Genomic DNA, 14,260 nt, shown 5'->3' with positions numbered 1-14,260 from the left:
CCCCACCCCATGTGTGACCACTGTTACTATGCCTGAAGCTTTAGCAAGTAGTACAGCATAAAACAGTAATTCTTGTAATTAGGGTTTGTTAAGCAATAGAGTTGATTTTAAAGTTCATTTTACATTTCACAACGAAGTTCTGTCTTGGGCTTAGATCAGGCAGGGAGACACCAAATCCTTGATACTGACTTGCTAGTGGTGGGACACATCTTCATCCCTAAGCCACTTTAGGAGCAGCATCACTGGGCACTGGCACCTCCAGGGGGCACCATGCACACCAGCTGCGGTGTGATGGGCACCCCCTGGAGTTAGCAATGGGGCACGCAGCGGGTGAGTCGGGACAAGTAGGTCACGAAAGAGCCTTTAATGAAAAATGTGTGACTCCTGAGGGCAATGCCACAATTACAAATCAGAGAGGAAAAATTGCACGGTACTAGTGAGTATGAAGCCTGGGGCCTGATTGTCATGAGTCCAGATCCTGGCTGCCCTGTGTGACCTTTCAGGGGAGTTACTTAACTCCTCCTGGCCTTGGTCTTGTCATACGCAAATAGGGTTAATAGCAATGTCTACTGTATCGGGTTATAATGAGGAGTAGGTAAGTTAATATTTGTAAAGCATGTAGACACTGCCTGATACCAAGTATCATAGAAGTTTTTGTTACAAAAATTCAAAAACACTTCCGATTGATCATGCTGTTGGTGCTTAATAAAATTCAAACTGAATGACGTGATCAATCTGAATGATGTCAGTAATTTCTTTCCCTGTTCTTAATTAGTGAAGTAGTTATTGTTGCTAGAATTGTTGCTGTTACTTCAAATTAGGGTAACTTTCTTTGCTGCATTGTTCCTAATCCAGAAAAATTGAAACAACTTAGATGTTTCTTAGTGGGAGACTAGATAAATTGTGGCATATTCAGAAAATATGATAATATACAGTGTTTAAAATAAATGAGTTAGCTCTACGTGAAACAATAGGGATACATTTCTAAAACCATGTTAGGCATAAAAAAAACCCTAAAAGAATGACAACTACAGTGTATACAATAAACTTTCTTTTAAAGTTTAAAAACATACCAAAGGAAGTTATATACTATTTTGGATACAAACAAAGGTCGAAAATGTATAACAAGAACGCAAACATGAAGGATCCACAACAATATCTAAACAGTAATTTGAGGAAGGAGGGAAGGGAATGGAATCTGGCAAGAGCAGAAAGGGAGCTTCAGTTTTATCTTTAACATTTTCTTCCTAAAAAAAAAGAACCCAAAATTTCTGAAGCAAACATGGCAAAATGTTAACATCTATTAAATCACTTTGGAGGAACCATGAGAAACTATGGACTCTGAGAAACAAACCGAGGGTTCTAGAGGGGAGGGGGGTGGGGGATGGGTCAGCCTGGTGATGGGTATTAAAGAGGGCATGTTCTGCATGGAGCACTGGGTGTTATACACAAACAATGAATCATGGAGCACTGCATCAAAAACTAATGATGTAATGTATGGTGATTAACAAAATAAAATAAAATTTACAAAAAATCAGGTTGGAGGTTACCTTACATTATTCCCTAATATTTTTATTTATATTTGAACATATTGATAATAAAAATAATAACTAACAGAATGCATGTAACTGGCAAACTCTAATTGTAAAGTTTCCACCCATGGATTTTATTACGCCTTCTAGTTAATTAAAAAAAAAAAAAGAATTTCAAAACATTAACAAACCACCAATTGTGCTGGTGTTTCTTATGGATGGCCCTATTTTATGAGATTTAGGGAGCGGTTTGGCACAAAGGCTGTAAAGAATGCATTTTCATTATTTTAGAAAGAATTTTAATGGCCTATGGTACATCAGTGTTAATGAGAGCCATGTAGATAAATCCCTAAGCAGTCCTTTTTAGGGCTGGATTTTTTGCTCAGCCAAAAATACAGAAGCGTTCTCTTGCCTTCCTGGATAATTCTGCTGTGCAAGAATATTGTATGTTTTCTGGTGCTTCAAATGAAACAATATGAAACAGTATGGAACATTTATTTAGGGTGTTTTGCTTTGCAGACTTTTTCAGCAGAACAACAAGGCAACTAATCATTCCTTTGAATCTATGTAATGAATTACACTTGGAATGTGTTATTGATTGGTAGAACAAACAGCACCATGACCCAAATTTTCAGTCTTATATCATTGAGATGTGGCTGGTATGCTCTGAGTTTGGCAATTCTCTGTTCATTGTGTAAATTAACTGGGACAATGACCTCTGACTATAGAATTGCAGCTTTGCAGTTAAACATGCCATCGACCTTTTTATGTCCTATGTATAGTATGTCATGTGTAAAATGGTCACAAAATTAATTGTGTCAGATGTTGTCTACATTCTAACTGAAAAACAATTTTCATTGTCTGGAGCATGAATGTTTATAGTAAATATATTTTAAGTACCTCAGTTTCGATCTATTTAGCATTGCTGAGATTATTAAACATGAAAATTATTCATACATTCTGTATTATTTATTGACCACTCCCCATGTACTGTTGGATCTTAGTGATAAAGTGATGACCAAGGCAATGCCACTGTCGTCAAATTGTTAATAATCTAATGAGTAATAGAGTCAAGAAAATAGGTCATTATAATACAGTGAGATAAGTGTTATATGTGGGATAAGCAAAGGGTATTAAAGAAGCACACTACAGAGAAATCCAGCCCTAGGAAGACCAAGGAAGGCTCCCTGGTGGTAGTGTCTATGCTGATCCTTCATTTGGAGACTGGAGGAAGAATAGTCCAAGCAGAGGAATCAACACAAAGAAAACCCCAGAGATAAGACAAGGAAAAGCATACTTTAGGCCAGATGTTCAGATGTTTCTTTGGTATTAAGAACCTTCACTACCTTGTGGTTATATCTCTTTGAAATTCCTAGCACAGGTCATCCTGAGGATAACCACTGGACACCGACCATTTGAAAGTTGTAAGTGTGATCCTCAGCCCAACGCCCACGCTCCACCTAAAGCCAATTACATCAGAATTTTGAGTGTCTGGTCCCAGACATTGAAATTTTTAAAAAAATCTCTCAAGAAGATGTGAATATTCAGTCAGGTTGCAAATCACTAATTTACAAGATAAATCCTGAGAAGTGTGTTGATTGATCAAATGCATAGGCAGATAAGAAAGGCAGAAATGCTGTGCAAGGGAATTGCCAAAATGAGCTGGCTATAAAGAAATGACCTTGGGGATCACATCCACTGGCTATGAAGCTCAGTGCAAAACACTAAGAAGTGTGACTCATATTCTAGAGCTGACTCTTGACATATTCAAGAAATAGCACTTCACACTTTTTTCAGTTCAATTATTTGTCCATTCCAAAACACTTAGCTAATCCTAACTATATGTCAGTATGCTAAGGGCTATGGATACATATATGAGTAAGACATTGATGTCTTATCATCCCCAAACTCCCAGTTTAGTGAAGAGACAATTTCTAAGTAATCACAATCATGTGAAAGGACTATACAGAGCTGGGTACACATTGCCCAGGGGGCAGTGGCATCAAACAAAATGGTAGAGAATAGCTGAATTTTGAAGGATGAACAGGAATTAGCAATTCACTGAGTCAGAAAGATTTTTAGTATACTTGGAGCAGTTTGTGAGAAGTATGGCACCCAAAATGAGGCTTGAAAACTGGGTTAGCTACTGAAGGTCCAGGGACCTCTCCCTCCTTGTTGCCAACTAGGCACAACCCAGACTCTGACATTCCCTATGTAGCTGGAAAGCTTTGTTTTACAAGTTTCCATAGGGTTGAAAAGGCCTTCACTTCATATCGTGGTCACTGGAATAAGACCAGTGGTAGAAATTAGGAGTTCAAAGTTCTGAGAGTGGCTCAGAGACAGGTGAAGATATAGAGTCTGTTGAGGTTCTTGAGGATCAGCTTAAGGCCGGCTATAATACTAAAGGTGTGTGTCACTAGGGTAGCCAACCTCTAAGATGACCTCCAATGACCTCTGCTTCCTGGTATTCACACCCTTACAAAATTCTCTTCCTTGAGGTGGGTTGAACTTCTTGACCCTCTCTTAAAGAAGAGGATAGGGGAGAAGTCCCATTTCTGATAATAAGTTATTTAAAAAAACCTGTACTTTCCCTCTCACCTGCTTTCTTTCTCCCCCTCCCCCTTCTTTCTGTCTCATTGCTCATCCTGGGTGAAACCAACTGCAATATTTTCAGGCAGGCCCTTGTGGTAAGGAGTGAGGCCTGCCAACAGCCATGCTGAGTAAGCTTAGAAGCAGATCCCTCCCCAGTCAGTCCTTCAGATGTGACTATATCCATGGCTGACAACTTGGCAGCAACTTCTTGAGACAGCTTGAATCAGAGACACTCGGTTAAGCTGTGTCCAGATTCTTGACCCACAAAACTAGGAGATAATAGATGTTTGTGGTTTTAAGCAGCAGTGTTTTAGGATAATTTGTCATGCAGCAATACATAATACAGTCACCATTCACTCACAGTTTCTACAGATTCCATATCCTGTATGAAGACCTCACAGGTTGACTCCAGAGAGCTATTGTTATTAACAATCATGGTTTCCCTTGAGAAATAAGGTTTCTTTCAGGCTTGAAATATGGGAAAATGTGGATGAAAAACTAAGGGATGCAAAATCTGTTCTGATGCTATAAGCTTAAGAGGCCAGATGGTGAAGATTATGGTTTGGGGTAATATTCAGACCATGGTCCTACAGCTCTTGTCCATCTGAGAATGACTCTCTACTTCCTTTCTTTTCCCATCACCCACACCCCACCAGAATATAATGTTCAAAGCATGTAACGTTCAAAGCTGAGCAAGCGCTCAGGATAGCATCTTGGAGTCTAACTGCAGATCTGCTATCAAGCATAAGCCTTTGTCCATAGGCTACCCTCATTTCATTTCTTTCTCTTTTACCATAATACTGAAGTTTAGAATGATTTGGACTTTGTGTGTGTTTATACAGCCTTTCTGACATACCTTTCCTTTTATTTTTACATGACGTAACTTTTTTTCTTCAAATGTTCATGAGAAAATGCCTTTCATGGTGAACTAAAAACCTACCCAGTCTTATTCTGGCATAAAAACCAATTTGAAAGGCCAAAGTCTACAATGAAAACCATTAGCTAAGTAAAAACATGTCAATCTTTGACACAATTCATTTGTTTAATTAAACATTTGTTAAAGAACAGTAAAAAATATATATATTCTAAAAAATATTTTAGAATCCGTCTAAATACACAGTTTATTATGTGTTCAGAACCTAATCCATTTCTTCTCATCTTCATAACACAGGAGAAGAAAACCTCCTGGCAATTTTACGACGAAGATGGTGGAAGTATATGATCCTGGGACTCATCGACCTGGAAGCAAATTACCTGGTGGTCAAGGCCTACCAGTACACGACTCTGACCAGTATCCAGGTACTGGTGGCTCTTCTGTCCTTCTCAACCTCCTCGGTGTCCAGATGTAATTTACTTTCAGTATAGTCACCTGGGAATCTAAATAGTCCTCTATAGGTTTTGCAACAAGAGGGAAATTGCGTGTTTAAAAATTAACTTGAGCTTTATTTCTATGTCTTATTAATTTTTCTTAATTCAGATGTAATTAGATGTCTTTTTCCTCTTTGTCCTTAATGGACCATAACTATTGACAATGTAGGAAAATACTTTCTAGCTATGAATACTACCAACTAATCTTATGTCAGTAAAAGAGTTAATAGGCATAAAAACAGAGCTATTTTAAACACAACTGATAACATTTTAGAACATGTTAATGGACTTTGATTAAGTAATCAGTGCTTAATAATCTTTTCTTTTAGCTTTCTTTAATGAGGAGGTTTTGCAACCTGAAAGGACAGAATTTTTCCTAAAAGAACAAGATACAAATTCCTAAATAGTGTTATTCATGAGGATAGCCACTCTGTCCTCTCTTCCTCCCTCTCTTTTTCTTTCACGAACATGCATGTGTATACACACACACACACACACACACACACACACACACAATTGCAAGTTTAAACTTAGGTTTTCACAACTTTCACCAGACACCACTTACTTTCTTCATTACACCATAAATAATACATTTGACCATTTTGTTTCATACTCATTTCCCTTTTTATGGCAATGTTATGAATTTGATAGTCATTCCAAAGCTCTGGGATGAAACAAAATATTATTCATATATATTATATCTTACTTAGACTAGATGCCACAAAAACATTCCTGCCATTCAAATAATTTGCTTAGAAACAACAATAACAAAAATGCAGAATCAAGCAAGCAAACCAACCCCCTAAACATATTTAAATTACATATATTGAATGCAAAGTTGTTTAAGCTGGAATGAGAAGGGGCTACAGGTTTTTCCTGCATGCCCAAGGAGAGACAGAAAGGATGGTTGTCTACCTACACCCATTGAAGAAAAGTCCAGAGCCCTATTCTAATTGGACCGCAATGACAGCAGGGGAATGCTGTGAGATAATTGTCTTAAACTTGGACTCCCCAGCCCAATACGGGATGAGATTTCTGATTGGTTTAGACTCATGTTTTTCAGTAGGAGTACTACTGGCATTTTGGGTGGGATAATTTTTCATGATTTGGGTCCCTTTCCTACATTATCGGTCATTTAATATTCTTAGCTCCTGTCCACTAAATGCTAATAGTGTCTTTTTCAGCTTTGCAACAACTAAAAGTGTCCCTGTGGATTTCCAGATGCCCTCTGGCAGGGAGGTACCATGTCTGCTTGAGGGTTCCTGGCTCACCAGTCAGCACTCACTCGTGGAGTCAGGGTGGGATCAATCCCACCAGGCACATGTCACCCACTGCAGGAGAGGAGAGGTGGATGGATGCTGGAAAATCAGCTGAGTGCCTCCACACTCAAATTCACTCCCACTCAGTTCAACAAGCCCCGCAACAGAAACCGATACCTCTTCTATGCTTCCATGGCACTTTATTTGTTAGCTCTGTCTACACAGTCTGTCTTACCTAAGAATGATGTTTCAATATTCCCACCTATACCACCCGACTGTGAGTGCTTTCACAGCAAGGGTAATTTCTTGTTCACCCTCGAATCTCTAGTACCTACAAGAAAACCCAGCACATGCCAGGTACTCAATAAATGTTTAAAGAAGTTAATTCAATTGCATTGATTTCCACTATTTGGGGGCACAGAAATTCCCAGCAGTTCTCTACCTAAATGTAGAGGCCTCCAGAATGTCTTTACAGATATGGTGGGAGGAGGAAGAGACAAATGTTAGCTTTGTGGCAGAACTGAGCCCATTAGCCCAGAGCCAAAAACTATAAATGAGCCTGGGGAGAATGAGGAAGAGACTTCCCCCTCTGAAAATACAGTTGACTTTTTTGGGTTTTTTTTTTTTCCCTTAGGCATTGAAAAGTCACAACCAATTGTTGGTTTCTTAAAGTTCTATGGAGTTTTGAAAAATTTCTTTTCAATTTTCCTTTCTCTTTTCTTTTCTTTTTTTTGAACAGTGGCAATTTATTCTTAACAAATGGTCCCCTGGTCTTCAGGTGTTTAGTTCAACCCATGTCATACCCCACCATCCTGATCCATCCTACTACCTCTCTCAAATTAGCTGTTCAATGCCTATTATAATGTTCCATTCTATGAAAAAGTTTATTTTAATTCTTTAGTGAGAAAGAAAAATAATAATTCTACTGGAATATCAGTTGGTCTTCACTGTAATTTACTGAGCAAGGAATAGTGGAAAGTAAAAAAGCAAGTTGAATCTAACAATTTTAGAATTACTTTGCCACCTACAACAAATAAACCTATTAAATAAAAATAAATGGTCCGAACAGAAGGCATTTGCTCTGGGACCCATGTCTGTACTGCTGTTTAGTAATTTAACTTTGTTTACTCATTGCAAATCAGTAGAACTAACAAGTGCCAATAATTTTTCCTTATTTCTATAAATATTAATTCAGCTTATAATATGTGCTTAGCTTTTACTCATATTAATCAATAAAGAAAATATATTAATTAAGCCTCTGAGAAATGAGCTAGTTATTGCAGGTGACATGAAGAGAAATGAATAAGCCTTGCCCTCCAGAAACATATGAATTGATAAAGAGCATAAGAGGCAAAAATCTATTGATAGCAATGCCAAGAATGGCAAGAGAACAGATGCCTAAGTGCTACAGTTTCCAAAGGAGACAGAGATAATATTTCCAAAGACAAGACAGTATCCATTCATATGAGTCTATAAGATTAGATAAAATGTAGAGAGGATAAAATGTGGGTATAGCCTTGCACATGGGATGAAGAGCATGACAGAAGCTTAGGGGCAGGAAACCCAATGAATATGATTGGAGAGCAATTATTCCAATTTGATTCATCCAGTCACTTAAAAAATGATTACTGAAAAATTCTAACTTCAGCACATTTTGTTAAGCGGTGAACACAGTTGCAAGCATAAATAGATACAAGCTGTATTCTCATGGAGCGTCTAGTCAAACAGGGAAAGCAGCATTTGGTCAAATAATCAAATGATTGGATGTGTAGTTATAATGAGGGATAAATGTTGGCCACAGCAACTTCTTTCAAGACACATCTCTAAAGGCAAGGGAAACAACAGCAAAAATAAACTTTTGGGACTTCATCAAGATAAAATGCTTCTGCACAGCAAAGGAAACGGTCAACAAAACTAAGAGGCAATGGGAGAGGAATGGGTGAAAATATTTGCATATGACATTACAAACAAAGGACTGGTATCCAAGAGCTATAAAGAACTTATCAAACTCAATACCCAAAAAATAATAATCCAGTCAAGAAATGGACAGAGACACTTCTCCAAAGAAGACATACAAATGGCTAACAGACACATGAAAAAATGTTCAACATCACTAGCCATCAGGGAAATGCAAATCAAAACCACAATGAGATACCTCCTTACACCAGTGAGAATGACAAAAATTAACAAGACAGGAAACAACAAATGTTGGCAAGGATGTGGAGAAAGGGGAACCCTCTTACACTGTTGGTGGGAATGCAAGCTGGTACAGCCAGTCAGGAAAACAGTGTGGAGGTTCCTCAAGAAGTTAAAAATAGAGCTACCCTATGACCCAGCAATTGCACTACTAGGTGTTTACCCCAAAGATACAGATGTAGTGAAAAGAAGGGGCACATGCACCCTAATGTTCATAACAGCAGTGTCCGCAATAGCCAAACCATGGAAAGAGCTGAGATGTCCTTCAACAGATGAATGGATAAAGAAGATGTGGTTCATATATACAAAGGAATATTACTCAGCCATCAGAAAGGATGAATACCTACCATTTGCATCGAAATAGATGGAACTGGAGGGGATTATGCTAAGTGAAGTAAGTCAAGCAGAGAAAGACAATTATCATATGGTTTCACTCATATGTGGAACATAAGGAATAGTGCAGAGGACCACAGGGGAAGGGAGGGAAAACTGAATGGGAAGAAATCAGAGAGGGAGACAAACCATGAGAGACTCTGGACTCTAGGAAACAAACCGAGGGTTACAGAAGGGGGGGGTTGGTTGAGGTAACCAGGTGACGGGTATTAAGGAGGGCACATGTGATGAGCCCTGGGTGTTATATGCAATTAATGAATCGCTGAACACTACATCAGAAACTAATCATGTACTATATGTTGGCTAACTGAACATAATAATAAAAAATAAATAAAAAATAAAAATTAAAAAATAAAAGATAAATAAATAAATAAATAGGAGGAGTGGAAGGAGATCCAAGCAAAGAAGGCAATACGTTCAAGGCCCTGAATGAGAAGGGCTGTGGCAAGGATGAGGTTGTAGACAAATCATGTGATGGGGCATAGAGAATGAAGAGTGGTACAAGATGACCTGGAGGAGGCAGGGGCCAGACACTATGAGTCTCAATGGCCAGGTCAAGGGTTTGAGTCTTAAGGCTAAGTGCCATAGGAAGCCAAATTTGAGTTTTAAAGAAAACTCAGGCCTTGGTGTAGACAACAGATTGAAGCAGTGGATTCTCCTAAAGGAATCGAGAAAGAGAGCTGAAGAGTTAAGTTGGGGCCATATTGTAGGAGGAAGATGTCAGTAGGAAGAGTGTGACTTAATTTTATTGGTAAAAGAGAGCCATGAAAGTTTCTGAGGAAAGAAATGGTAGGATGTGACCCAGTAACCCTTTTTCAAAGCACTTCTGTTTTCACAAGACAGTCTTCATTAATAGTTGGCACAGCACCAAATACTTTTGTTTCTTGATTCTTTTAAAAACAGAGACGTAAAGCAAAAAGACACGAAGAGCCTCTCAGATGCTTTCTCTTCCTGCCCTTTGTGTTCATTCACCAAACTTAGGGTTTAATGTCACAAACAACTGATACATGAAACTTGAGAGGAACATGTTTTTTCTTTTTTTTTTTGAAGTATGTATTTTTGAAATGATTATAGACTCACAGGGAATTGCAAAAATATGTAGAGTTCTTTGCATCATTTACACAACTTCCCCCAATGGTGACATTTTATGTGACTTTAGTGTAATGTCAAAACCAGGATATTGATCTTGGTACAATACTGTTAACTAGAATACAGACCTTTTTCAGTTTTCAACCCTTTTTCTTTCACTCGTGTGTGTGTGTGTGTGTAGTTCTGTGCAATTAGATCGCACGTGTAAATTTGTGTAAACACTATCACAATCAGAATACAGAACTGTCCCATTACCACAGAGGAATCCCCTTGTGCTACCACTGTGAAGTTGCACCCATCCCACCACCGGTCCCTGTCGTCTGGTAACCATTAACCTGTTCTCCAGCTATGTGATTTTGTCAGCAGGAGGATGCCATATAAAATGGAATCATGCAGTATTTAACCTTTGGAGATTGTTTTTTTTTTTTTTTTTCCATTAAGCATAATGTCTTTAAGTGCATCCAGATTGTTGCATATATCAATACTTTATTCCTTTTTATTACAGTGTAGTATTACACGGTATAGATGTACCAGAGTGTGTTTAACCATTCACCTGTTGAGAGACATTTGGGTTGTTTCCACTTTGGACTTTTACAACTAAAGGTGCTATGAACATCTGTGCGCAAGTGTTTGTGTTAACATAAGATTTCATTTCTCTGGGATAAATGCTCAAAAGTGCATCTGCGGGGTCATATGGAAATTCCTGTTTGGTTTTAGAAACTGGCAAGCAGTTTTCAGAGCGGTAGCACCATTTTACATTCCCACCAGCAATGTATGGGAGGCCCAGTTGCTCCCCATCCTCACCAGCACTTGGTGTTACCATTATCTTATATTTTAGCCATTCCAAAAGGTACATAGTGATATTTCATTGTGGTTTTATTGTGCAAGTCCCTCAGGGTTAATAATGTTGAACATCTTTTGGAAAAAAATGTTTTAACTTTGCCTTCGTAGTTGGAAGCTAAAGAAAGTTAACAATGGCAAAAGAGATAACAGATTAGGAAAAAGATGATGGAGTAGAGACATAGAAGTGAAGAAACCCAGCCGTTTCCTTTATTAGAAAAGAAGAGATTTATAAGGATTTGTAGGGATTGTATTCTAAAGACACATTTGTGAGTTTGTATCTCTTGACTTGTAGAGAATGAATAGATTGTGCCTGTGACTTTGAGACAGATTAGCAATGACATTTGGATAAATTCTAAAAGCTCTGCTATTTTTATAACTGTGCTATATGAACCATTTCAGTAGAAATATCAGCTTTACAACTTCTCGCCTAAAGATTATTCATCGTTTTTCAACCATGTAGTACTAAAATGCAAACAGATGAAACTAGTGCTTCTGTGAAATCAGAAGAAAGCGGGTCTCTTCAAACGTGGTATTTGGTAACCAAAATTAACTCACATTGGAAACGATTTGCAGTACTCTTGCTGATAAAGATGCTGAGGGGTCTGTACCTCTAACACATCTCCTCCTCACATAGTGCCTACTTCAGAGCATTTTCCATTCTTCAAGCAGTTTCCATCAGGAGCAAAGGACAAGAAAGAAATCCCTCTGGCCCTGGTTATTTTCTTTCTGTCCTGCCCGTCTGACTCGGGCGTGTTAGGACAGATTAAAACAGGATGCAAGCCAGCCTCCCCAATGTGCAGTGTGATATCCAACCCTGAGACTAATTCTACAAGGCATACACACACAACACATACATGTAACATATGCAACGTGCCAAGACATACACATGTGACAGTTTGTCTTATTGCTTTACATAACTCTCAGGCCTTCCTGGGTCTTCTCTTTGTCAATTTTCAGTAGGTTATGAGTTAAGCTGTATCAGATACAGAGAAAGCCTAGGTAGTTTATACATTGTTATGTCTAAAATTTAAGCCATATGAATAGACTTGCCCTTCAGATGTTTTTATTAATTTAAAAATGCCTATGCTGTGGGTAGAGGCTGGGGATATGACTACTGATCAGACCCCAGCCCTGCTAGGGGGCAGTGGGCAGCTATGTTATTGGTTAGGATACAATACAGTTGTGTGATGAAGAAAGGATGCATTAGTAGTATCTTTCCTGGAGACAGGAGAGAGGTACCTCTCATCCCCAAGAGTCATGTACCCGTCGTCCCGTAGTCAAGAAGTCATGATACATGAGAGAAAGTCACTAAACTTCTTATTTGTAGCCAACTTGTATTTCCACCACGTGGATGAGCCCAGAGACAAAGCCCGCCTATGCACATTAGAAGCAGGTCCATGGGCTTGAGTTTATGATGATGGGCTCAGCTTTTAAGACTGTATCTCCTTCTTACCCATGCTGCTTTACCTGCCCCTGGTGCAAGACTGTGGCAGTTTATGACTATTCCAGAGATATTTTAAATACATTTAAAAGCGAAGCTTTAAAAGCAGACAAAGTTCTTACCCTTAAAGGGAATACGATATTCTGAATGTCTTTCAGATTTCTTAGATCTGGACTTTTTATTTTCACGATTGTAGAAATCACTCAAATATGTAGCAGTTCAAATCTAAATTTTGATTGGGCACTACAGGTTTCCTGTCAGCATTTTATCCTGGGAAGAATATAGACCCTTGCTCATGACCAGAGAAGCACACTAAATCTACCTTCAACCTCTCCTTAGTTCCATTACTATGCCCATCCCTAAGCCTGTCCTTTTTTTTTTTTTTAAGATTTTATTTTATTTATTTGAGAGAGAGAGAGAACACGAGCAGGGGAGAAGGGCAAAAGGAGAGGGACAGACTCCCCGCTGAGCAGGGAGCCTGATGCGGCACTCGATCCCAGGACCCTGGGATCGTGACCTGAGCTGAAGGCAGACGCTTAACCGACTGAGCCACCCAGGCGCCCCTCTAAACCTGTCTTTAAATGTGTTCTGTAGAACTGCCTTCTAGAGAAGAAAGCTTTCACATTCTACTTCCATTGACTTGGAGCCTGGGTGGTCACCCAGATGCCGTAGGTAAAGCCACTGGAAAGCAAGAGAAGCACCTCTTTCACTCCCTTCCACTGTGCTCTGTAACAGCCATGCTTGCAGGACCGGAAAGCATGCACTGGATCCTGTCTTGACTCTATTTATTTCTTTATCTTCACTTTTCTTATGGTCACTGTCATTTTCTACTTTTTATGATAGTTGGGTTTTTTTTACATATTTCCTCCCCCCTGCATTCTGTAAGGACCTTGAAGGTGGGACCTGTGTACCTGGCATACAGTAAGCACTGAATAAATTTCTGGTGTTTGAATAAATGCAGAAATAATTCATCTTTGTTTCCTTCACAAGATCATGTATATATAGATGCCAAAAAATGTATGAAATATTTGAATACATAAGTTAATGCCTGAAAAGATGAATTTCTAAAGGGGAGTTATGTTTGGGGTAGGACAACACAGTGACCTTTAGTAGTTTTATCATCAGTAAGTTCATTTATTCATACAGGACTCAGATATGAAACTCTAAATACCTTTGGAGTATTCTACTATGCTCTGGGGATGTAGAGATGATGAAAAAACTGTCCCAGCTCTCAAGAAGCTCAAGTGTTATAGGCATTGTCTCAATACAGATTCACTCATGCTGTACTTAGATGTTCAAAGCATCTACACCTTCTTTATAATCCTATAATTTGTCTAATCTTTCTAGTGAAACTTCCCCTCAAATACCCAAAAGCTGGCTAAATAGCAGTAGATGGAGGGGAAAAGTCTGATTTCATATAAAGATTACTAATGTCTTCCAGTTAAACATTTTCTTTGGATAGTTGAGTTGCTTTTGGACAAGTGCTCAGCCTCTCAGAAGTCCCTTCATCCATACTCACTTCTGAGATGGCATGTGGGTGGGTCTGT

The 14,260-nt window shown here is 38.7% G+C and overlaps 1 protein-coding gene across 1 annotated transcript in view; it reads left to right on the top strand.

The window, feature by feature from the left end:
• Positions 1 to 14,260, top strand: part of SLC35F1 (solute carrier family 35 member F1) — a 388,048-nt gene that overhangs the window by 308,022 nt on the left and 65,766 nt on the right. Inside the window, 1 exon segment of the mRNA XM_035728712.1 lies at positions 5,296 to 5,423. Coding sequence (XP_035584605.1) covers positions 5,296 to 5,423 — 128 coding nt within the window.

This window comes from Zalophus californianus, chromosome 7 (genome assembly GCF_009762305.2).
Source record: "Zalophus californianus isolate mZalCal1 chromosome 7, mZalCal1.pri.v2, whole genome shotgun sequence".
In the NCBI taxonomy this organism is placed as follows: domain Eukaryota; kingdom Metazoa; phylum Chordata; class Mammalia; order Carnivora; family Otariidae; genus Zalophus; species Zalophus californianus.
The sequence above is the reverse complement of the archived record's forward strand: the minus strand, read 5'-3'. Positions and strand labels throughout refer to the sequence as shown.